The sequence below is a fragment of the Rhinoderma darwinii genome, chromosome 4 (genome assembly GCF_050947455.1).
Source record: "Rhinoderma darwinii isolate aRhiDar2 chromosome 4, aRhiDar2.hap1, whole genome shotgun sequence".
In the NCBI taxonomy this organism is placed as follows: Eukaryota; Metazoa; Chordata; class Amphibia; order Anura; family Rhinodermatidae; genus Rhinoderma; species Rhinoderma darwinii.
Genome location: NC_134690.1, coordinates 338,512,359 through 338,536,833, shown reverse-complemented (window position 1 = coordinate 338,536,833; position 24,475 = coordinate 338,512,359). Strand labels below are relative to the sequence as shown.

The 24,475-nt window shown below is 39.9% G+C and overlaps 1 protein-coding gene across 4 annotated transcripts in view; it reads right to left on the bottom strand.

Moving 5' to 3' along the window:
* Positions 1–24,475, bottom strand: part of STXBP5 (syntaxin binding protein 5) — a 396,458-nt gene that overhangs the window by 348,315 nt on the left and 23,668 nt on the right. For all 4 annotated transcript variants that reach the window (XM_075862864.1, XM_075862866.1, XM_075862865.1 and 1 more), the window contains exon 2: positions 18,487–18,584. In XM_075862864.1, the coding sequence (XP_075718979.1) occupies positions 18,487–18,584 (98 nt within the window). The remainder of the gene's footprint in view (positions 1–18,486; positions 18,585–24,475) is intronic.

The window sequence follows — 24,475 nt, the reverse complement described above, 5'->3', positions numbered from 1 at the left end:
TGAAATCTATTAGCAATTTGTGTGTAAGCTCCGATAAGTAACACTTACAACTAGGACAAACCAATCATTAAGTGATTAAGTAAAGCAGCCGTATTGTTGGGGGTTACGGTTTGGTTTCATATACCTCTAAAACACCTTCTCAGTAGGCTGAAAGAACATAATAAAGAGGCAGTTCAACAACAATAATAGTTTCAAATACTCTCTGGCATTATTTCGTAATGTGTTTATTCTTATTAAAATTAAATACAAGAAAAAAAAAAATACAATGTTAATCACTAAACACAATGGGGATCACATATCAGTAGCGTCATACTCAATATGTACATAACAGAAATGCCGTTTCTAGAACAAAATTTTAAAATGCTTTAGCACCATTTTAAATATTTGTCTCACCCGAGTAAGAAGAAAGCCTGGATAACAGCTCCAGCCTGTTATGGCAGTTATTTGCATATTTACACATTTGTACTACAGGAAATATCACGGTATTTGTGACCGTGTAGCAATGACCGTCCCTGCATATTATTTTCTCCAGTTGTCAAGATGCCAATTTGGGTGAAAAATCGTGGGATACGTTGAGAACTATGGCACAATTGTTGCTCGTGAGATGAAGATATCAGATTGCGAGGCCCACTGTGGATAGGAAAGTATGTGAAGGATTACAACGTGTACTGTGTTGGCGAAACAGATCCTCACTGGATAAACTTCTGCCATTATTATTATGCATGTGTGTTTAGGCATTTATCTGCTCCTATGAATAAATCCTAGAAACCCTTTTTTATGTTGCCCAAAATCATACTAAATCATGAGACAAAGGGAAAAAAAAAAAAAAAAAGTTAAATTTGCGGATTAGTCATTGACCATATTTATCCACAGAGATTAACGGTGATGTAAGTGGCCAGTTTTAGTAATCTGTGGTATGTTCCATGAAGGGTGGACGGTTTTTACTTTTTGTACGGCAGGGAAAACAAAAGATGTCAAAGCTGCAAATTAGCAGGAAGAAAACCTAGAAAATACCACAGGGAATTAGACCACAGTAACGGGAAAAAATTGGAAACGGTAAAGCCAACAAGCAGCTGAAATTTTGGTATGGGAAAAATAACAGTAGTCTGTAATAAATTCTAGGTAGTACCATAGATTCATCCTTCATCAAGTACATTAAACAATAATTCCAAGCTCTTTCATCTCAGATGTTTTCAAATTTATTGGTATCTTTATAATGCACGGTGGAATGAACTAGCACTGTAGAACGGCCTCTTTACATGGAACAACTTTTCAATCTACCAATGAAAGAGAAGTGGTTTGTGAAATCTTTGCCGAGGATCTGATGCGCATTTCCACCAGTACAATCTTTGCTGCCGGAGGGAAGAGGCCGTCACTAATCTAAGGGGTAGCAGTGTTTAAGTGTAACCTGAGCTAGCAGGCTTGTAGAAATTGTGACCGTGACCGGGCTGCAGATGAACTGTATCTGTAACATAGCGGACAACAACTTATTGTTAGTGAACTACTAAGTAGAGGTCTGGAGCACAAACGGCCTAAGCTTTAAGGACAGACTATTTTCAAAAAAGAATGTTACAAGAAAAGGTACATAAAAGTAGAAAAAAAATAAAATAAATCATTCTGCCAACACCATTTTATTGCCAGACGACTTATGGCCACCAGTAGTGCAATTTCAGAAGGTATTACAGAAGAAACCACTTCAGTACAGAAAAACATTGTATACAAATAGCAGCTAAAGTATAAGCCATGAACAGAGTCACGAGAATTCATGACATATACATATAACATACACCATTAGAATCTATGGTGACGGTTGCCACCGTTAAGGCATCAGGAGCTTTTCCCAGTGTCTACGTCAAACATAGGCAAATAAACGTGATGTGAATGGCACCTTGCTATTTCAGGGTTTGAGGATTATCAAAACGGCATTTTTTGGTTTACTAGTTGTTCACGTAAGATAGGAGTTACACCTCATGGGCATAAAAGATACAAGAAAATTTTTTGTAACTTAATGGGAAAAAAAGAAAAATACGGTTATGCTAATAAATAGCTTTTATTAAAGAGAACATATTTCTGGGAAATATTTCTCCTTTACATTCACTAGGCTCCATATAATCACATACGCGGATACGTGTAAAGGCCAACACCATATGGGATGTGTTCTTCTGACAGGACATTTCCATGGCCATATAATTTATATGATAAACCTGGACAAAATGTAGTAAGAAACAGTATACTGATAAGTGGCTTAGATTTGTATTTACTGCCCAATCAATAACAAAAAAAACAAACAAAAAAAGGCCTGGAAACTCCTTAAGGCTATGTTCACACGGAGTATTTTGGGGGAGGAATATCTGCCTCAAAGCTCCAAACGGAATTTTGAGGCAGATATTCCTCCCCCAAAATACTCCGTGTGAATAGCAATGATCGCGCCGTTTTTCGCCCGCGGCCATTGAGCGCCGCGGGCAGAAAACACGCTTTCTCCTGCCTCCCATTGAAGTCAATGGGAGGTCGGAGGCGGAAGCGCCCGAAGATAGGGCATGTCGCTTCTTTTTCCCGCGAGGCAGTTTTACTGCTCGCGGGAAAAAGACGCCGACGCCTCCCATTGAAATCAATGGGAGGTGTTCTCGGGCCGTTTCTGCCGAGTTTTGCGACGCGGTTTCCGCGTCAAAAAACTCGGCAAAAGACCCCGTGTGAACATAGCCTTAGTCAGACTGTATTCATTCAGTTACTAACCTGGGTGTTCACATAAGTCATAGTTTGAATGAAAATAACCTTATAAGAAGATTCCGCCCATATCGTTGGTAAATGTTGATTATAAGATCCTAACTAAAATCCTTGCTCAAAGACTGAATACGGTCATCTTGGATTTGATAAACCCGGATCAAACCGGCTTCATGCCGGGTAAAAGCACATCCATAAGTATTAGGAGGGTTCAGACGATAGTTCAATGTAGTACATTGCAGGACAACACTTGGGCTTTGGCGTCTTTGGATGTGACAAAGGATTTTGATTCCATTGAATGGCCTTTTTTATTTGCTTGCCTGGAAAAATGTGGTTTCGGTCCCACACCCAGGGCTACTGTCTTGGTGAAAAATATACTATCCCCGTCATTTGCTCTTCAAAGGGGTACACGTCAGGGAGGCCCCTTATCGCCCGCTCTATTTAGTTTGGCAATTGAGGCATTTGCATTGCAGATACGTTCCTCTCCACTTATCACAGGTATAGCCATAGCAGATCGTACGGACACCATTGGTCTCTATACAGATGGATAGAGTGCAGGATACAATTCCCTCGGTTATTAATATTATTGAACGTTTTGGACAATACTCCGGTCTTTCTATTAATTGGGGAATCATCTCTTATGTCCCTGTCCAAAGTACAGCCCCCTGGCCTGTCTGAGCTGTCGCCGTTGCCTCTAGTAGACAATTTCAAATATCTTGGCATATTTATAACTAAACTTCCAGATGTTGACCTTTCCTTAAACATGTTACCGCTATTGGGCTTCACCCGTTCTAAATTTAACGCATGGGGTAAACGGCATTTATCGGTATCTGGCCATATAAACCTGCTTAAAATGATTTTGTTGCCTAAATTTTTATATGCCCTTCAGCATAGCCCAGTTGTCGTACCTAAATAATTTTTTAAACCGCTTAATTCTTGGTTGTCACCGTTTATATGGGGAAATTCTCGACACAAACTTAGGTTATCCACGCTCCAACGGCCTACGGCACAGGCAGGAACGGCTCTGCCGGATTTATTTTTATATTAGTGTGCCAACTTAAGACCTTAAGTTTCTGGATGCCTGAAAAGGATCTTCCCAACTCAAAGCACCATTTGGCTCATGTACTTGGGAGTCAATGTTTGCTAGGTTCCCTCAAAGTAAATTCTCTCCCTGCCCATAGTAAACCCTTGCCCCTACACAAGCTGGCTCGGGTGGTTTGGAGACAAGCGAAAAAGCAGCTGGGTTACCATGCCATTGTGTCTGAAATGCCTTTATGGAACAATGCTTCTTACTTTCCTTTAACGCCACCACGGTTATCTCCAGCTATTGGGACTATAGGGGATCTATATGATGATAATGTCTTATTTTCATTCACTCAGTTGCAGACTAAGTATGACATACCACGCACCCATTTTCATAGGTATCTACAGATTTGTCACATTTTACAAACCCAATTCCATCACTTGAGAAATAACTTAATTTCTTCTTTCCCACTGATAGGAATTCTTAACTCCCAGGGTCCACAAGGACGGATATCCACTCTATATACCCACTTATTATCCATCACGTTGAATTCCACACAGCTTGCTGTAGAAAGTAGATGGAAACAATGGATTCCTACAATTCAGTCAGATGATTGGAATGATATTTTGGAGTCCCATCTTCATGTTTCCCCATCCGCAAATAATAAAATTATCCAGTTATGTATAATACACCAAGCATATTTAACCCCGGTTAGGATATTCAAAATGGGACGATTGCCTTCTTCAGACTGTTTGAGATGCCATGCTCCAGAGGCAGATTTTTGGCATATGATGTGGTCATGTACCATCATTAGGGACTTTTGGAATTACATAATATCCCTGTTATCGTCCTTATTACATGTGGGCATTCCTTTATGTCCTAAGATCTGTTTGGTATACTGGATGGGGAGACATGGTATCTCCATACTAGAATTTTTTTGAGAGAAACGGTTTCTAGCACGAAAAACTATAGCACAACATTGGATGAATGATTGACTTCCATCCATTGGTCATTGGAAGGGATTGGTAAATTCTGTGATAGCTTTCGAGAAGGTCGTGTTTCTGAATCGTGGTTGTAGTACTAAGTCTTCTAAAGTTTGGGATATCTGGAACAACTCCCCTTTGACTCTGAACCCCTCTGCTGTTTCACCAGATACTGGGATGTAGAAACATAGGTGACCCGCATTTTTGTTGTGTATCTCCTTGAACTTGCTGTGCTTGATTTATTAGATGCTCGTGGGTGACATAGGTCCCAGGCTATTTTGTTTTCTTTTATTTCTGTTCTTGTGTTAAATCATCTTTATTGTAATGGTCATACATACTTCAATGTCAACTCATAAGCGCCATTGTTTATAGCATCTTGTATTTATGGAATATACTTTGTATTCTCATTACTTGACTTTCTGTATGTACATTTCTTTGTTCCAATGTGATGTATCTTACAGTCAGATGTGTGACTGATTTTTTTAATTGTTATTGTAACAGTTCTTAATAAAACGCGTTTAAAAAAAAGAAAACCTTATAAGAAGATTCATTAGCCAGATTGTAAATGGTTTTCATGGTAGGAACAGATGATTTTAACCCCTTAAATTACCAGCCTATTTTAGACCTTAATGACCAAGCCATTTTTTACGTTTTTCCATTGTCTCATTCAAAGAGCTATAACTTTTTTTATTTTTGCGTCTATATAGCTGTATAAGGTCTTATTTTTTACTGGACAAGTTGTAATTTTTAATAGCACCATTTTGGGGTACATAGAATTTATTAACTTTTTTGGGGAGGGAATAGAAAATAAATAAATAAAAAGTAGAAATGTCAGCTCACCCTTCCATGTGCACAAAGGAGACCACGATCTCCACGCTATAGGAACAACATTCGTCGGTCACTAACGGGCCTTATTCCGATGCCATATACTTTTTACGTCGCGGCATCGAAATAAGTAAATAGAGCAGGGAGCTGTCAAATCTCCCTGCTCTCAGCTGCCAGAGGTAGTGGAGGGCTGGGGGCGTCCCTGCTCTGCTGGGTGAGATCGATATCATCGATCTCACCCGTTTAACCCCTCAGATGCGGTGCTCAATAGCGAGCACCACATCTGAGTGGTTTTGGAGAGAGGGAGCGAGCTCCCTCTCATCCCACTGACACCCGGCGATACGATCGCCGAGTGTCTGTGTCTCCCATGGCAGCCGGGGGCCTAATAAAGGCCCCCAGGTCTGCCTGTAATGAATGCCTGCTAGATCATGCCGCAGACATGACCTAGCAGATGCCTGTCCGTTTTAAACGGACAGGCATAATACACTGCAATACAGAAGTATTGCAGTGTATTATAATAGCGATCGCAGAATCGCATATTAAAGTCCCCTAGTGGGACTAGTAAAAAAGTTTTAAAAAAAAGTTTAATAAAAAGTTAATTTAAAAAAAAATGTGAAAAAAAAAAATGAAAAACCCACTTTTTCCCCTTACAAACTGCTTTAGTATTAAAAAACCAAAATAAAAGTAAAAAAGTTACACATATTTGGTATCGCCGCGTCCGTAACAACCCCGACTATAAAGCTATTACATTGCTTCACCCGCACGGTGAACGCCGTAAAAAATTAAATAAAAAAAGATGGAGAAATTGCTGTTTTCCGTGAATCCTGACTTTAAAAAAATGTTATTAAAAAGTGATCAAAAAGTCGCATCTACTCCAAAATGGTACCAATAAAAACTACAATTCGTCCCGCAAAAAAAAGCCCTCATATAACTGCATCGGCGAAAAAATAAAAACGTTACGGCTCTTCAAATATGGAGACACAAAAACAAATAATTTTGAAAAAAAAGCGTTTTTACTGTGTAAAAGTAGTAAAACATACAAAAACTATACCAATTTGGTATCGTTGCAATCGTAACAACCCGCTGAATAAAGTTATCGTGTTATTTATAGCACACGGTAAACGGCCGCAAAAAAAGAGTAGCGAAATGTCAGATTTTTTTCTATTCCCCCCCCCAAAAAAGTTAATAAAAGTTTATCAATAAATATGTACCTCAAAATGGTGCTATTAAAAAATACAACTTGTCCCGCAAAAAAAGACCTTATACAGCTATGTCGACGCAAAAATAAAAAAGTTATAGCTCTTGGAATGCGACGATGGAAAAACTTAAAAAATAGCTTGGTCATTAACGTCTAAAATAGGCTGGTCATTAAGGGGTTAAGTGGGTTGTTGCGATTGCAACAATACCAAATTTGTATCGTTTTTGTATGTTTTACTACTTTTACACAGTGAAAACACCTTTTTTTTTTTTATTATTTGTTTGTGTCTCCATATTTGAAGAGCCATAACTTTTTTACCGATGCAATTGTATGAGGGCTTATTCTTTTGCAGGAAGACTTGTAGTTTTTATCGGTACCATTTTGGAGTAGATGCGACTTTTTGATCACTTTTTATCACATTTTTTTTAAGGCTGGATTCAAAGAAAACCGCAATTGTAAAAGCAATGTGTAAAACGGACAGGCATGACCTAGGCCTCTGACATGACCTAGCAGGTATTTACTACAGGCAGACCTGGGGGCCATCGGAGACACAGACACTCGGCGATCTGATCGCCGGGTGTCAGCGGGATGAGAGGGAACTCCCTCCCTCTCTCCAAAACCACTCAGATGCGGAGCTCGCTATTGAGCGCCGCATCTGAGGGGTTAAACAGGTGGGATCGATACTAATATCCATCTCACCCGTTCGAGCAGGGATGCCCCGAGCTCTCAGCTACCTCTGGTAGCTGAGAGCAGGGACATTTAACGGCTCCCTACTCTGTTTATATATTCCGATGCAGCGCCGTTATAAGGCGATTGCATCGGAATAAAGCCCGCTAGTGGCCGCCGTAAAAACACTATGGGGCGGTCACTAATGGGTTAATATACTGTACACTAAGGTTTTCACGATATCAGAATTTGGACTTTGATACCGATACTTCGTGTAGTATTGCGATACTCTATACCAAAATGAAACTTTGCTAATAAAAAAAAAAAAAAAAAAAGTTCTTCTATTATCAGATGTGAAACGCGTGGTGTGATGAATTTTGAACCTCCATGTGTCTCACATTAATAGTAGTTAACCCCATCATGTTCCTCAGTCATAACGGACAACATTGGGTTAGTGTGTAAGGTACAGTATTGGGTTAATTACTATTAATGTGAGGCACATGGAGGTTCAAAATTTATAATACCTCGTGCCTCACACTATGTGACAGCGGTTTTGACTTTGTTATAACAGAGTAAACATCATAAATGACACTATGTGTTATTACGGTCGCGACGATACCGAATGTGTATATTTTATGTAGTGAGACTTATTTTAATATTAATTGTAAAAAAAAGTGTGTATATTATTTAACATGACTATTTTTTTTTTTTAAACTTTAGTGTACTGGCATATATCTATATGCCAGTACATTAGCCTGTGTACGGATAGTACACTGGCAGTTGTTAGGGCATACTTAGGTATGTCCTAACAGGAAATATGGTCAAACAGGCCGTGGGTCCTTCAATGGAAACTGGGCTGTCTGCCCATATATGATATGTCCCTTGATCGCATCACAGGGATTCCCTGTGACGCTATCCAAAGGCCATCCCCCTTTTCATTTACCCCTTGAATGCTGCAGTTAGCTTTGATCGCAGCATTAAAGAGGCTCTGTCACCAAATTCTCAAATCCCTATCTCCTATTGCATGTGATCGGCGCTGCAATGTAGATAACAGTAACGTTTTGTTTTTTTAAAAACGTTCATTTTTGGCCAAGTTATGAGCTATTTTATATATATATGAAATGAGCTTTGAAATGGACAATTGGGCGTTTTTTTTCGTTATGTCCAACTGGGCGTGTATTGTGTTTTTAACTGGGCGTGTTTACATGTATGACGCTGACCAATCAATGACCAGTCATCGTCATACACTCCTCTCCATTGATTTACACAGCAGCGATGTGCAGCCGCATACACAGAGATTAACGTTAATAGAGTGTCCTGATAATGAATACACATGAAATCCAGCCTGGACGTCATGTGTATTCAGAATCCTGACACTTCTGAATCTTTTCTGTGAGATTCCCGCAAGCCACGCGTAATCTCGCGAGATTACGGAGGTTAAACGAGATTTCATTTCCCTTGCTGGAAATCTCAAAGAAAAGAGTCAGAAGTGTCAGGATTCTGAATACACATGACGTCCAGGCTGGATTTCATGTGTATTCATTATCAGGACACTTGATTAACGTTAATCGCATAACTTAGTATCGAAATACATGAATTAACGGTATTGAACCGTTTGAGGGTGCATGGCATCGTGCAACCCTACTGTACACTAAGAATAAACACTACCTGAAAAAAGTGGAGCACACAAAAAGTAAACAAAGATAACATAAATACGCCATTTTTCTGTTATGTTGTGGTGACCATCTTTGAAAAAGTCACAACAGGAAGTGCAGCTAGCCATATTTGTTGTCACTTTCGAACTGGCTTTGCAGAAATGGATAAACTGTTTTCAATGAGTTGTAGTCTCAAAACCAGAGGCAAATTCAAAAGTGTCAGTCAATATGGCTGCAATGTTCCAGATGTCTCTCACGAAAATAGAGCCTAATGAACGAAGGAGCAGTGTTGTGTGGGTACTGCACTGAAAGCCAAAGTGACCCATTAATCCACATAGTTAATTCATCAATGTTATTTCCCCCCCAAAAAAAACAACTTTAAAGGATGCAGCCATTACTTTTTATTTTTAATTTGACACTGTTCTCATACCAGTCGGGGTACACTTAACGTAGCCTTTAAATTTGTGGCCCCCTCTCTTTATTATCACATTATTAATCATCGTGTTTCTTCAATTCTAGCAATTGGTGAGGGTGGGCCTATTGAGAGTCTAAAATTTTGACTAAAATAGCGCTGAGCAGGAGCTACAGAAGCAGCACTTGGCCTCAAACGCTACTTCTCTAGGAAAATCCCAGCTAGGCTAGCAAGAAGTAGGAGGCAGATAGAAGGGAGTACGACTGCAAGACCAGACAAACGCTTTTGTTGTAGTCTATATTCACAGACACATAGGTCTGTAAAGGAGCTGTAGACACAAGACCATAGGAAATTCCTCCCCGACTGCAATGACAATAAATCCCTGAATCAACGACCCATGTACAGTAATCTAGTAAAAACATAACTTGTAATATTATTACACTCAAGAAAGACATCCAAGAATAAACCAGAAAAACAAAGTCTAGCAAATAAAACTAGATTAGATTTTGCGGCATGAGCGGCAATCGTGCGAGAAAAAAAAAGGGGGGGTTGGCAAGCCAACGAGATCCTTGCTTTTTGTTTTCGAACCTTCAGCTGCAAAATCAGTGGAGAGGTGGCCGGGCTTACAGAAAGAGCCAAGGTCATCGTGCTAAGCTGCTTCCGTAACTCCCATTTACTTCTATTCATATACTCAAGAGAAGTGCGGGTCCCAGGGCTGGAACCTGCATCCATCAGATATTCATGGCATATCCTGTGGATGTGCCATAAATGTCGGAGATCGGAATACCATTTTAAAGAAAAGCAGCCTCGATTTTTAAAAACAACACCTAATATCTTAGGGTACTTAGATACTCCGTATATTCTTCTCAAATGTCTAACTCTCCCTAGCAAGACATTTTAAACCCCCTTCTCCCATTTGTATGTACTTCTTAGTATAAGTAGCTCAGACAAAAATATACTTTATACATACATACCATATGGCTAAAGACTGATACAGGCTTTATTAACTAAATAATTTTTGGAGATCAGTTGCCCTAACATGATGATATTTTAAAAAGGAAAATGGCAATGTGCATGTATGTAAATTAAAAAAAAAATAACAAAAAAACACAAGAACAGATAAAGGCCGTAGTCACAATTATATCCTTATTCAAAAACAGATTGACGTCAGAGGCAGCTTGAAACCGTGCACAATCTGCACAGATTGATACTGAAAAACGAAGAAATGTCCATTTCCTCCTGTTACAAAAATGGATCAAAACATCACCAAGTTTTCTTACTGATAAAACAAACCACAGCTGTCACTGAATTCCTAATCAACGAGAATCTTCTCCTCCACATAATCAGGTTCAGCCACAGTTCCTCTAACGGTCCTCCTTACAGTTAATCATTATGACGCCAACCGGAAATATTGCAAATGGTACAAGTGAAGAAAATCTACAGACCATATGTGAAATCTACTGTACCTGTTCTAAATTAAGCCCAGGGAATCAGGCTATACATTAAAGGGGCTTTATAAGTTTTACATATTGCTAAATCAAAAGAGCACATGAAATGCTGCAAGCTTCTAATACAGTCTTTGTTGCTATTTTCCTTAATTTCAGATCCTGTGGAGATGTCCTAAATGTCAGATAGATGCGGGTCCCACAACTATCTTGAAAATCGGGGCCCCCTAAATCCCGTTCTAGCTTTTTCTGCTTCCCGGGCACTTACCGATTACATGGTCGGGCGTTACAGAAACAGCGTCAGTCGCTGACCTTTGCAGTGTCCGTAACTCCCATAGAATTGATTAGTAGTTACGGAAACAGCGTAGCTCGCATGCTGCGCTACTTCCGTAACTGCCATTCACTACTATAGGAGTTACAGAAACAGCGTAGCACAGTGAGTCATGCTGTTTCCGTAACGCCCGACCATGTAAATCAGTAAGTGGCCGGGAAGCAGCATGAGCAGAAAAAGCTAGAACGGGGTTTAGGGGTCCCGTTCTAGAGATACGTGCGGGTCCCATATCTGACATTTATGACATAACCTGTGGATGTATAAAAAGCGTTAGGGACCCATCTTATAGAGGTCGCCTAGTCGTGGCAGGTGGGCTCACACAATTTGATCAAAATGTGCGCTAAGAACCTCACTATTGTAAGTAGATTCAGCAGGAAAGCATATTTATTTATTTATTTATAGTGTTTAGGTGCCATTGGTGTTCGCAGAGTGCGGTCACCATTTTCTTGCGTACTATATCCTGTGGATATCTCATAAATGTCCTTAATGGGAAAAACCCTTTAAAGCTTATATGGTATCATTTACGTCCAGAATCTAAGCATTTAAATGAAACCAGGCTATAAAACCAAGCTCAAATCCCTGTGTAATATTCGGGGCGCAGCACTCTTTTGAAGCGGGGGAACAGGATGAAAAGTTGTACTTCCTGTTTATCTCTGTGTGAGAGAGGGGTGGAAGGGGGAGGAGCAGCAAGTGGCAACAGGAAGACAGATCACAGCCTGTTACGATCATCTCTCTCCCTGCGCACATTCCAGTGACCCCATGGTAGGGGGGATACAGGTACAGTTATCACCCCTCAAAACAGTGAGAAAAGAGGAGCTCTCTGGTCACCACATTTTTTTTCTACTAAAGGGGTGAGAAGATGAGCAGTTATTAATCTAATCATCCTCGCGATTCGGATCTTTTCTGGCATCTGGATCACAGGGACTTTTGGGCTCTTCAGTTCTGTTGGTTACGTTAAGATATGTGAATATAGACACAGGCATACGTGGCATGTATAAAATCTTGAACTTTAGGAGGTGTTGTGCGTCTAAGGTTATGCTTGGGTCAGACTTTAGCCACATACATCACTTTTTATGCATTTTTTACACATTACACTTTGATGCAAACTTGCATGAAGGCGTCCATGAGTGTAAAGTGAAGGGTAGTATTTTTACCATGTGTAAGGTGTCTAAAAATATACCCATTAGAATTCAAATGATTTTTTCTTTTATAACTTAGGTTTCGTCCATTTTAAAAACAAGTGTCAATATTAAGGAATCAGCAAAAGGGTTAAAAGGCTACAGATAGGCACACATCCATGGCCCTTTATATGGCCACAAATCACGGATCCACAAAACACGATCCGCACACGGATGGCTTCCTTGTGCGGTCCGTAGTTTTAACGGACCAATAATTAAAATAACCGAGACTGATCTGCAAAAACGGACAGGAATAGGACCTGTTCTATAATTTGCGGATCGGAAACCGATCCGCAAAAAAAACAAAAAACAGGTGTGCATGGCCCCATAGAAAAGAATGGGTAAGTGTGCTTTCCGTTAAAAAAAAACAGAAAAGGATAGCACACTGAAGAATAATATCACCGACGTGTGATTGAGGCCTAAGCAAACCGAAATCAATCCCACCAGATATAAATCCAGTTAGTTTTTAAAAAAAAAATATCATGTCTATGGCCATCTTAATATGATTTTATCAATTTAGTAGTGGCCAAATCAATTATAAGAAATACATGTAACTGCTAAAGGCATCTACCAACGCTAATCTTTGGATGAATGGAAAGGTTGACCAATGCTTTTTGAATTAAAAAAAAAACAAAAAAACGTCAAACTAGGGCTGGCTCAGATGTTTTCGTAACAAACGCATGCCATAAATGTCATTTGAGGAAAAAAAAACCTTAAAGCAAATGATTGTGAAGTCGACTTTCAATTGCTTCCAGTTTGCCCCATTGTGCTGCCACCAATATATAGACAACAGCTCCACACTTGATAGGATGTATATAATCTTTAAAGTGTAACGGTCCTTTACATTTTTTCCTATAAATTAATATAAGCAGTGAAACTTTGTGAAGAATCTTATGACAGGAAAATGCTTCTTTCTCCGCTTATCAGATTCTTCTTCTCCTCCCGTTTCCTGCACTGATCACGCTTTTAAACCACTGGTAAAATAGAGAACTCTGATCCCGGACCTTTAACCACTTAGATGCCCCTCAAAAGTGATGCAAGTATAAACGTAATTGATATCATATCATAATTGAAGTCAGTAAAAGTCCAAACTATGACAAGATATTATTTTTCCTGAATGGTAAATACCAAAAAAAAAAAAAAGAAGAAGTAATTAAAAAAATAAATCGCCACAAAACAAATTTTTATATATATTTATTTTGCAAAAGTATTAAAACACAAAAAAACCTGATATAAATTTGGTATCGCCAAATTCGTATTAACCTGCACAATAAAGCATTGTGAACTACGTAATTATGACACCCCCATCCCAAATATGGAGGAATTATATTTTTAGGTCTTTAGAGAAATCAATAAAATAAAAAATTATGGTTTTTGGAAGACTGGGAGGAGAAAAACAAAAATTGGCTGCGGTGAGAAACCGTTAAAAGTCAATGGGTTCCCTTAGGCGCAGTTGGTGTTCGTCATGCGATTGATTCAGCACTTACGTTTTTCTTGTTATTTCGGTCCTATGACTTAACAGAATAACAGAAAACCTAGTGCAGATGTGAACATAGCCTAAGGCCTTATTCACACGACAGGGATTCTCGGCAGTGACGGACGTTCTTTGAACGACCGTCACACGGCCGCAGTAGGAACAATAGACCCCAAATGGGGCTATTCACACGGGCAATTTTTGGACGGCCCGGTAAACCAGGCGGTCAAAAAATTTAACATGCTCTATTTTAGGCCATTCTCGCGGCCGCACAGCTCCCATAGAAGTCTATGGGGCCGTGTAAAGCACGGCTGTCACTCGAATGTGTGACTGCCGCTCGCTCTCTTCTCCTCCTCACAGTGCGAAGTACATGGGAGGAGGAGGAGGGAGGTATTTTGTTGCTCCCTATAGGTAGGAGCTGAATCCCTAATCCCCGGCCAAAGCTGTGGCCGGGGATTCTGCTCCAGGAGAAGTCACTGATTTCACTGTCCATATATCAACATTGAAGGCGGGGACTTCTCCTGGAGCGGTCCCCTACAGGAAGGTAGGGGATGTGCTATCTGTGGGGGTGGGTAGGTACAAGGGTACTGTGTGGCACTACCTACAGAGGGGGGCTGTGTGCCACTACCTACAGGGGGGGCTGTGTGCCACTACCCACAGGGGGCAGGGTGTGGCATTATCTACAGAGGGCAGGGTGTGGCATTATCTACAGAGGGAAGTGTGTGATGAAAATGTACAAATAAAATTCATCATTTTTTAAAACGGACAGGGAAACAAACAGATGCAAAATTGGTCAAAATCGGCCGTTAAAAACGGAACCACGGCCCGGAACAGAAATGGAACGAATGCAAAACAACGAACCAAAATGGCCATTTTCATCGGCCGACACTTGGACCCTGTCGTGTGAATAGAACCTAAGTGTTTTACTATCTCATCAGAGAGATTCAAAGCCGTATAACTTCCTCTATGCTGATGTTTGTGTGAGAAAGTCCGTGTGTGTAAGGCCTTATTCAGACGAACGTAGAATACGTCCATGTTGGCCGTTAATACAACGGCTGTCACATGGACACATGTATTTTAATGGGGTCATTCACACGGCCGTTGTTTCAACAGACCTTATGAAGGGTCCACTGAAAAATAGATTTTCTATTATCCTATTTTCTTCAGTTTTCACGGATCCCTCCATAAACTCAAGCCTATGAAGATCCAGGAAAACCGGATGTTTTTCACCACGTTTGTCTGAATAAGGCCTAAGAGATAGGAGATCAGGATCTCCTCTTTTCTCTGTGTGCAGTGTATGGGAGACATCATAGCAGCTATTAGTTCAGAAAGACCTAAATTCGAAATAAAGCATGCAGAGTTGAAAACGGCTGAAAAACGCAGTTTACAAGTCATATACGTAATGGTCAAGAATAGTTTTATTCCTCATGTACACAAACGACAGCTTATTCTGAAAAGTCACCTAAGACTACAGATAAAAACCATGAAACCAATGTAATTGAGCTAAAGGTAAAAACACTTGCCATATTATACAACAACACAAATCTAGCTCTGGTATAACGCATACAGACCCTTTCCAGGTAAGAACTGCGTCCGCTACAGACTTTGTGCAATCAATGTATTTTCGTCACGAAAACAATACCCGTGTAATCCGTTAAATCACATCAGTCAAGAAAAAGGAGCTTGGTAGGTAATAAGTGTCATCTTTGCTTCAGAAGGAACATGGAATAAGTTGACAATTCCCAAATCTAGCACACTGAGCAGACCATAATACCCAAGATCTAATACTAAATATTCACTATAATCTTGTGATTTTTCTTCTGTAGCATCAGCTTCATTAGCCGAAACAACAACAACATTTAAACGTAAAGGGGTTGTATGAGACTTTAAAAAATAATCTGCCAGCAGGATAGGTTATAAAAAAAAAACAAAAAAACAAAAAAACACAAACACTATACTCACCTGTTAAATCCCTGCTGCTTCAGCAGCGCTGCTCCGGTGGTTATTTTCCTGCAGCAATGATGCGACGTACATCCATGTGACTGCTGCAGCTAATCACTGGCCTTAGTGGTGAGGTGCAGTATATGCTGGCGTCATCGCTGCAGCAGTCACGTGAATTATAGGCACGTTATCACTGAAGCCAAACTAACAGAGACCGGAGACCGTTTCCTAATTCATCGGCCGATCATTGCCCTGTTTACACAGGGCAATGATCGGGAATGAGCGTTCATATGAACGTTCGTTTGCCCGCTCAATAGCCAGTGTAAAAGGGTCCTTACAGAAAACAGTGACCTGTCCACCCTTGTGATTATAGTATGTTACTATAGACAAGTCATGGCTATATGTGATTTAGGCACAAACAGGCTGGAAATGGCACTGAATACATAGAGTTGCAAGAAAAAGTGAACAATTTGGATTTCTACATTGATTACTAATAAAATATGGTCTAATTATTATCTTAGTCACAATTACGGACAAACACAATGAAACTGAACTAATAACACAAACAATTGTACTGTTCATGTCTTTTATGGAGCACATTGAGGGAGAACCACAGTGTAGGGAAAAAAAAGTAAGTTTACCCTTGAATTTAATTGCAGATTCCCTTTTGCCAGGAATTCACTCAAACCAAACATTTCCTATAAATTATCTGCAAAAAGGATTTGCACAAGGTTGAGAAGTAATTTTCGACCATTCCTCCTTGCAAATGTGTTTCAGTCATCAATATTTCTGGGATGCCTTGCATGCACAGCCCTATTCAGGTTATGCCACAGAATCTCAATAGGGTTAAGGTGGAGTCACACGGGACGGAAATGCTAGAGATTTTCCGCAGCGCATCCGCAGTGTTTTCACATCGTTTCTGCAGCACAATCTGCACGTTACGTGCGGATTTCCCCCCTTTCACATTGACATGGGTGAGATTCGTAGTGAACATCCAAAACGGAATGAGAACGATGTGGATATGAATAAGATTGTAATCCCTTGCAGATTTTCTGGACGGAAATTCTGCAAGGAAAATCCCCAGTATTTCCATCCCACATAAATCCAGCGTTAAAGAGGAACTAGGAAGGAGGAGAGATGATCCAGCGCTGAATGGAGTTTAAAAGGGAAAGATTGTTCCCACTTTTATTGGCAAAAATGTTTAAAAATGGAACAGAGACACAGTCTCAAGGCAAAGAATAGTGCGGGTGAATACCCGAGCCTACACGTTCCGAACACGTGCAGTGTTCTTAATCATGGCAGAAGATGTTGCCATGATTAAGAACACTGCACGTGTTCGGAACGTGTAGGCTCGGGTATTCACCCGCACTATTCTTTGCCTTGAGACTGTGTCTCTGTTCCATTTTTAAACATTTTTGCCAATAAAAGTGGGAACAATCTTTCCCTTTTAAACTCCATTCAGCGCTGGATCATCTCTCCTTCTTTCTTGTACTACACGCCGCGGGCCGTCGCTGGGATCCGAGCGAGATATCTGGAGACGCAAAACCGGTGAGCTGGAGGTTTCCTCCCTTCTCTATACTTTAAAGAGGAACTGTCACTAGTTTAGTAATGCCCAATCTCACCAATCAAATAGGAGCGGTCACGCTGATAATACCAGTAAAAATTGTGTCTCAAAACGATTTAAAAAGTTAGGAGTTTATTTCTAAATATGCAGATGGGGCTATAATAGCCAAAGGGGCGGTAACACTGCTCTCTCGGCGGTGTTTGCGTTTTTCTGTATGATGCTGTCCAAGCAGGGTCATACAGCTGCTTTCTTTTACTGCACAGCGTGATCTCCGCTTCAAATCACGAGATCACACTGTTCGCAGTTCTGGCCACAGCTCCTTCAACACATCGCCTCAGCGCTCATCCAGGGGCCATCTTTCAGGATGAGCGCCGAGGAGGTGTGTTGAAGGAGCTGTGGCCAGGATTCAGACTAGCATACATTTCTATTCCATTATATAGAACATAGATATGATGATTAGGTATGTACATTTCTGCAAATAAAGACCACTGAATTAGAACGGTTATCACTAGTCTATTATAGAGAGTTATGAAAATAGTGCATTCACTTAACTTTTTCTGTAACCCACTGGTTATAACACAATAGGCTACACTCAGATGCTGCCTCCGCTTTCCTATTATTCCCTCCGCTGCTAACCAAACTACAGTGAATGAGAAAACAGTGGTCCCCAGTTCTAGAATTCGATATGATCTCCCCTCCATCGATTTAACATTCTTTAAACATCTATTACCTATTCACATGGTAGATTAAGTTGAGAAACCCCATTTAAAAAAATTGTATTTAGTGAAGCGGAAGAGTACTCCTTGATGAAGATATATCATTGGTTAACGAGTCATTCACATTTAACTCCATGCAATCCAAAACAATAATACAAAAGATTTTCCTTTGTGCAGGGTACATCTAATTTACCAACCAAAATAGAAGAGTTACAAGCACAATTGTGTTTGACACATTCATAATATTTCATGAAATACCTGTTACCAATGAGATCTTCTGTCGTCCACTTCCTCTGACATTATCGGTTTTTTTTGGATGCTGTTGATGCTATAGATAGGTAATAAAAGGATACAGCCTCACAGCTCCATGATTTGTGCCGATTGCAAGTATCTTCTGCACGGGATCAAATGCCATTGAGGAGGGCTCAAAGGGAAATCCATGGCGAACCGTCTAAGTACACAGAAAACAAGAAGATAAAAAGGTGAGCGTCATGTGACAATTATACATTTTATTTATATATAATTACATGCACATACAGGGGGTCACATAAAATTGGGGTTTTGAAAGACTCAAAGTATTAGCTAGCACGGCGCTTTGTTTAGTACGATCAGAAGGATAGGCCACCAATGTGAAATTCAAAAAAAATCCCTATAAATAGTGTCAATTTTTACAACAAATTGCATTCCGAATCTACCACAAAACACTTGAATTTGTTGCACTTAATGGGAGGAAAGCCTGTACAGCACGTCCAGCCTGCAGTAAACATTTTCCAAATGTTGCCAGAAATAACAGATGTACTAATATGATACATTTGCCACAATATTAGAACTATTTAGGTACACACCCCTTTAGGCATCATCATGTACACCACTGTTTCCATAGTGTGGACTACAAAACAAAGATCCTAGTGGCTTCCATGTGCTGGGTGCTTTTTTTGCGGACCCATACACTAGAATGGGTGAGATGCACTGCAAATACTGAAAAGAATAGGACTAGTTCTATAATCTGCAAAACGAATACCTGGATCTGCAAAAAAACAAAACTGATGTGTGCATGGCCCCATAGAAACACACATCTCCTAGTGAACCATCATGTTATTTATCCAGCGTGATTTTGCAAGCCATTTACACACACAATATTTGATCAGACCCACATAGAATGTATGTAACCATGTGTGTATATGGTGAAGCTTCTTGTTGCATCCAGATAGTTCTAATACAGCTTTGTTAATGAGCAATATATTTAAAGCCAAAAACAGATTATGTCCAATCCTATGTATTCAGAAAAGCCTTTTCCAAAAAATAAAATGTATTCGCCTTCCCCTTTTTCCCCTATTTTAGGCTACATACACGACTAATAATGGCCGTGTGACGGATGTTTTTTGTTTTACAGCCGTCACACGGCCATTTTAAGAACAATTGAATCATATGGGTGTATCCACACAGCCATCTTTTTTTTTTTTTTTAACGGCCTGTGAACACTGGAACATGTTCTGTTTTTGGCCGTTTTCACGGCTGACGGACACCGTAGAAGTAATTTCATTTTTAACGCCAGTTTTTCAGAAATCAATCCTTGTGGCTCTCACAAGTGGACTTCCCAGGCACAGAGCTACTTTAAGCGAAGAGCCTGGGGAAGCCCTACAGGGGAGTCTGGCGCGATCTACATGGGCACCATCTACAGGGGACACACTGACACTGGTGTTTTCAGGGGGTTAGGATCTAAAATAAAAATTAAAAAAAAACTGACAAATTAAATCCATCTGTTTTAAGGGCCATAAAAAAAACAGATGGCAAACGGATGACAGCCATTAAAAACATTCACACGGACTTCAAATGGATGAAAATTTGAGGACAAACTAATGCAAAACAGCCATAGAGCCCAATGCCAAAAGGGGCTTTTGCACCAGATACTTACGTTATGTTTACCAAAACATATTGAATATACAGTTATATAATCAATACGGGCTTTAAAGGGAACCTGTCACCAGCATTTGACCTATTAAACCAGCAATACCCGGTGGTAGTGGGTGAAAAATCATTTCTATATAGCCTATAATTGTCTTTAGTCGGCTCTGTAGCTTTAGTATTCAGTTGTTTAGTGTTCCCACACCGTATGCTAATGAGCATAAAAGAGTCAAATCTTCGTCTGAAAAGTCATATCTTCATTCCTCAAGTCTTTCCGAGTTTCCCCCGCCTCCTTACTTTTGATTGACAGCTCCTCGCCTTCCCCCAGCACACAAAATCCAGCGCTTTTGCATTGGTGTCCTCTTCTGGTGTGTGCGCACAAATGGACACCGGATTATTACGATAAAAGGCGCAAAATGTTTGCAGACCGTTATTTACAGTCGGAGGAGGAGTTTAGGAGCAGGGATAACGGGAATGAACTTTTGATAGCAGTGGCCAGTGAGGGATAAGTAAAGTTCAATAGGTGAAATGCTGGTGACAGGTTCCCTTTAAGTGTAGACTCTCCGCTTTAATTTGAGGGTATTAGGAAGGGTTTAGGAATTACAGCTCTTTAATATGTAGCTGCCTCTTTTTCAAGGGACCAAAAGATAATTGGACAATTATCTCAAAAGCTATTTCATGGGCTATTCCCTCCTTAATCCATCAATTAACTGCTTAAGGACACAGCCTATTTTTGCCTAATGGACCAGGTAATTTTTTTTCAAATCGGACATGTGTCACTTTATGTGATAATAACTTTGAAATGCTTTTATTTTTTTCAAGCGATTCTGAGTTTACTCATGACACATTGTACTTTAAGTTAGCGGTAAAATTTAGTTTATACATTCAGTGTTTATTTGTGAAAAATACCAAAATGTAGAGAAAATTTGCTAATATTAGCATTTTTCTCAATTTAAATGTATCTACTTGTAAAACAAATAGTAATACCACACAAAATAGTTACTAGTTAACATTTCCTATATGTCTACATAGTTTTTTAACATTCGTTTATTTTTCTAGGACGTTACAAGGCTTAGAACTTTAGCAGCAATTTCTCACATTTTCAGGAAAATTTCAAAGGGCTCTTTTCAGGGACCAGTTCCGTTCTGAAGTGGCTTTGAGGGCCTTATATTAATATATAAGGCCCTCAAAGCCACTTCAGAACTGAACTGGTCCCTGAAAAGAGCCCCCTATAAAACCCCCTATAAAAAACCCCTGTTTTAAAAACTGCACCCCTTAAAGTATTTGGAACAGCATTTAGAAAGTTTCTTAACCCTTTTGGTGATTCACAGGAATTAAAACAATGTGGAGATTAATTCCATTTAATTCATTTTCTTCTGTAACACAGAAGGTTTTAACAGAGAAACACAACTTAATATTTATTGCCCAGATTCTGATGTTTTTAGAAATATCCCACGTGACCCTAGTGTGCTACTGGACTGAAACACAAGCCTCAGAAGCAAAGGAGCCCCTAGTGGAATTTGGAGCCTCTATTTTATTAGAATATATTTTAGGCACCATGTCAGGTTTGAAGAGGTCTTGTGGTGCCAAAACAGTGGAAACCCCCCCAGCCCACAAAAAGACACCATTTGGCAAACTACACCCCTTAAGGTATTTATCAAGGGGTATAGTGAGCATTTTAACCCCACAGGTTTTTTGCTGAACTTAGTGGAATTAGGATGTAAAAATGAAAATCTAAATTTTTCCAATAAAATGTAGAAATCTTCAATATTAGGACTAAAGAACAAAAGAGCACCCAAAGATTTGAAAAGCAATTTCTCCCGGTTACGGCAATACCCCATATGTGGTAATAAACTGCTGTTTGGAACCCACGGCAAGGCTCTGAAAGGAATTAACACCATTTGGCTTTTGGAGCTCAAGTTTTGCTGGAAAGGTTTATGGGTGCCATGTCACATTTGCAAAGCCCCTGCGGGACCAAATCAGTGGAAACCCCTCAAAAGTGATTCCATTTGGGAAACTACACCACAGAAAGAATTTATAGAGGGGTGGAGTTAGCATTGTGACCCCACAGATTTTTTGCTGAATTTGGTGGAATTATGCAGTGAAATTGCAAATTTACATTTTTTTTATGTCCAAAAGGGGACATTTTCAACTTTTACAATGAAAAAAGGAGAAAAAGCACCCCAACATTTCAAAAGCAATATCTCCCGATTACAGCAATACCCCACATGTGGTAATAAACTACTGTTTGGGCATACAGCAGGACTTAGAAAGGAAGAAGCACCATTTTGCTTTCGGAGCTTTAGGGTATGTTCACATGACCTATTTTTGTCCGTTTTTCGGGCCGTAAACGCAGTTTTGAAAAAGATGTGCAGGTCACTTTTTGGAGCCGTTTTTTCATAGACGCTATTGAAAACAGCTCCAAAAACGGCCGTAAAAAACACAGCGAAAAATACGAGTGGCTTAAAACACGTCTGAAAATCAGGAGCCGTTTTCCCTTGAAACCAGCTCCGTATTTGCAAACGTTTTTGAGTTTGCGGGTGAACATACCCTAAGTTTTGCTGAAATGGTTTTTCGGGAGTTATTTCCAAAGACCCTAAGGGAACAAAACTGTAGAAATCCCCCAAGTTACCTAATTTAAGAAACTGAAGCCCTCAAGGAATTTATCGAGGGGTATAGTGAGCATTTAAACACTACAGGTTTTTGGTGGAATTTATTGGAATTAGGCCCTGAAAATGAATATCAACATTTTTTCCACTAAAATGTTGATATTTTTTGTTTCTTCAAGGGTTAAAGGAGAATAGGCACCCCATAATTTGTAAGCACTCTCCCCCGAGTACGGCAATACACCATATGTGGTAATAAACTGCTGTTTGGATACACGTCAGGGCTCAAAGGCAGGAGCGCTACTTGGCACCCAAAAACCATTCCAACAAGATCTGCATGCCATGTTGCATTTGCAAAACCCCTGCCAGACCAAATCAGTTGAAATCCCCCAAAAGTGACCCTATTTGGTCAACTACACCCCTGAAGGAATTTATCAAGGGGTATAGCTTTTTGCTGAATTTAGTGGAATTATACTGTGAAATTGAAAATTAAATTTTTTCTGACAAAACGTGGAAATTTTCAATTTCTACAAGGAATAAAGGAGAAAAAAAATAAATTAGCCTGCTGTATACTACTGCATATAATATACCCCGACACTCCCCCAAACCGTGCATTGCCCCCATAGTGCTCCCCACACAGTATAATGCCCCTTTTAACTGACCTGCACACAGTATAATGCCTTCCATAACTGCCCTCCACGCAGTATAAAGTCCCACATAATTCATAAAACCAAAATTCACAAGACTATGTCGATTACTTGCGCTGAATTTCGGTTTTGATTAATTGCCCAGCCCTAGTTCAACCCCTTGAATTAAACCTGAAAGTCTACACTTCAATTGCATCTCAGTTGTTTCATTTCAAATCCAATGTGGTAGCATGCAGAGCCCAAATCATGAAGATTGTGTCACTGTCCAAATAATTCTGGACCTAACTGTATACGATTTCAACTGCCGGATCCCTACCTGATGCTCATGTGAAGTAGCTGTGGCCCCCCCTCTGCATAGTTTAGAACAGGGGTCTCAAACTCAGCCGGGTAAGAGGGCCACATATAGAAAAAAAATCGGAAGTTGACAGGCCGCATTACTTTCAAATTTGATACAATACAAAATTATTGTTAATCAATTAGTTATTTGAACTACTATAACACTATATTACTATAATAATAATAATAATAATAAATAATAATAATACTACATTACTATAATAATACCGCTAGGTTTAAAATTTGAGATATTTCTCCATGTGCTTATTTCAACAATCCAGTTTTCCAGTTTAAAGAGGCTCTGTCACTAGATTTTTCAACCCCTATCTACTATTGCAGCAGATCGGCGCTGCAATGGAGATGAGAGTAACGTTTGTTTTTTTTTAAAACGAGCATTTTTGGCCAAGTTATGGCCATTTTTATATTTATGTAAATGAGGCTTTCTAAAGTACAACTGGGCGTGTTTAAAGTAAAAGTACAACTGGGCGTGTATTGTGTTCGTTATATCGGGGCGTTTTTACTTCTTTTACTAGCTGGGCGTTGTGTATTTTAGTATCATCCACTTCTCTACACAACGTCCAGCTTCTGGCAGTGCAGACACACAGCGTGTTCGAGAGATCACGCTGTGACGTCACTCACTTCCTGCCCCAGGTCCTGCATCGTGTCGGGACACATCGGCACCAGAGGCTACAGTTGATTCTGCAGCAGCATCAGCCTTTGCAGGTAAGTAGCTACATCGACTTACCTGCAAACGCCGATGCTGCTGCAGAATCAAATGTAGCCTCTGGTGCCGATGTGGCCGACACGATGCAGGACCTGGGGCAGGAAGTGAGTGACGTCACAGCGTG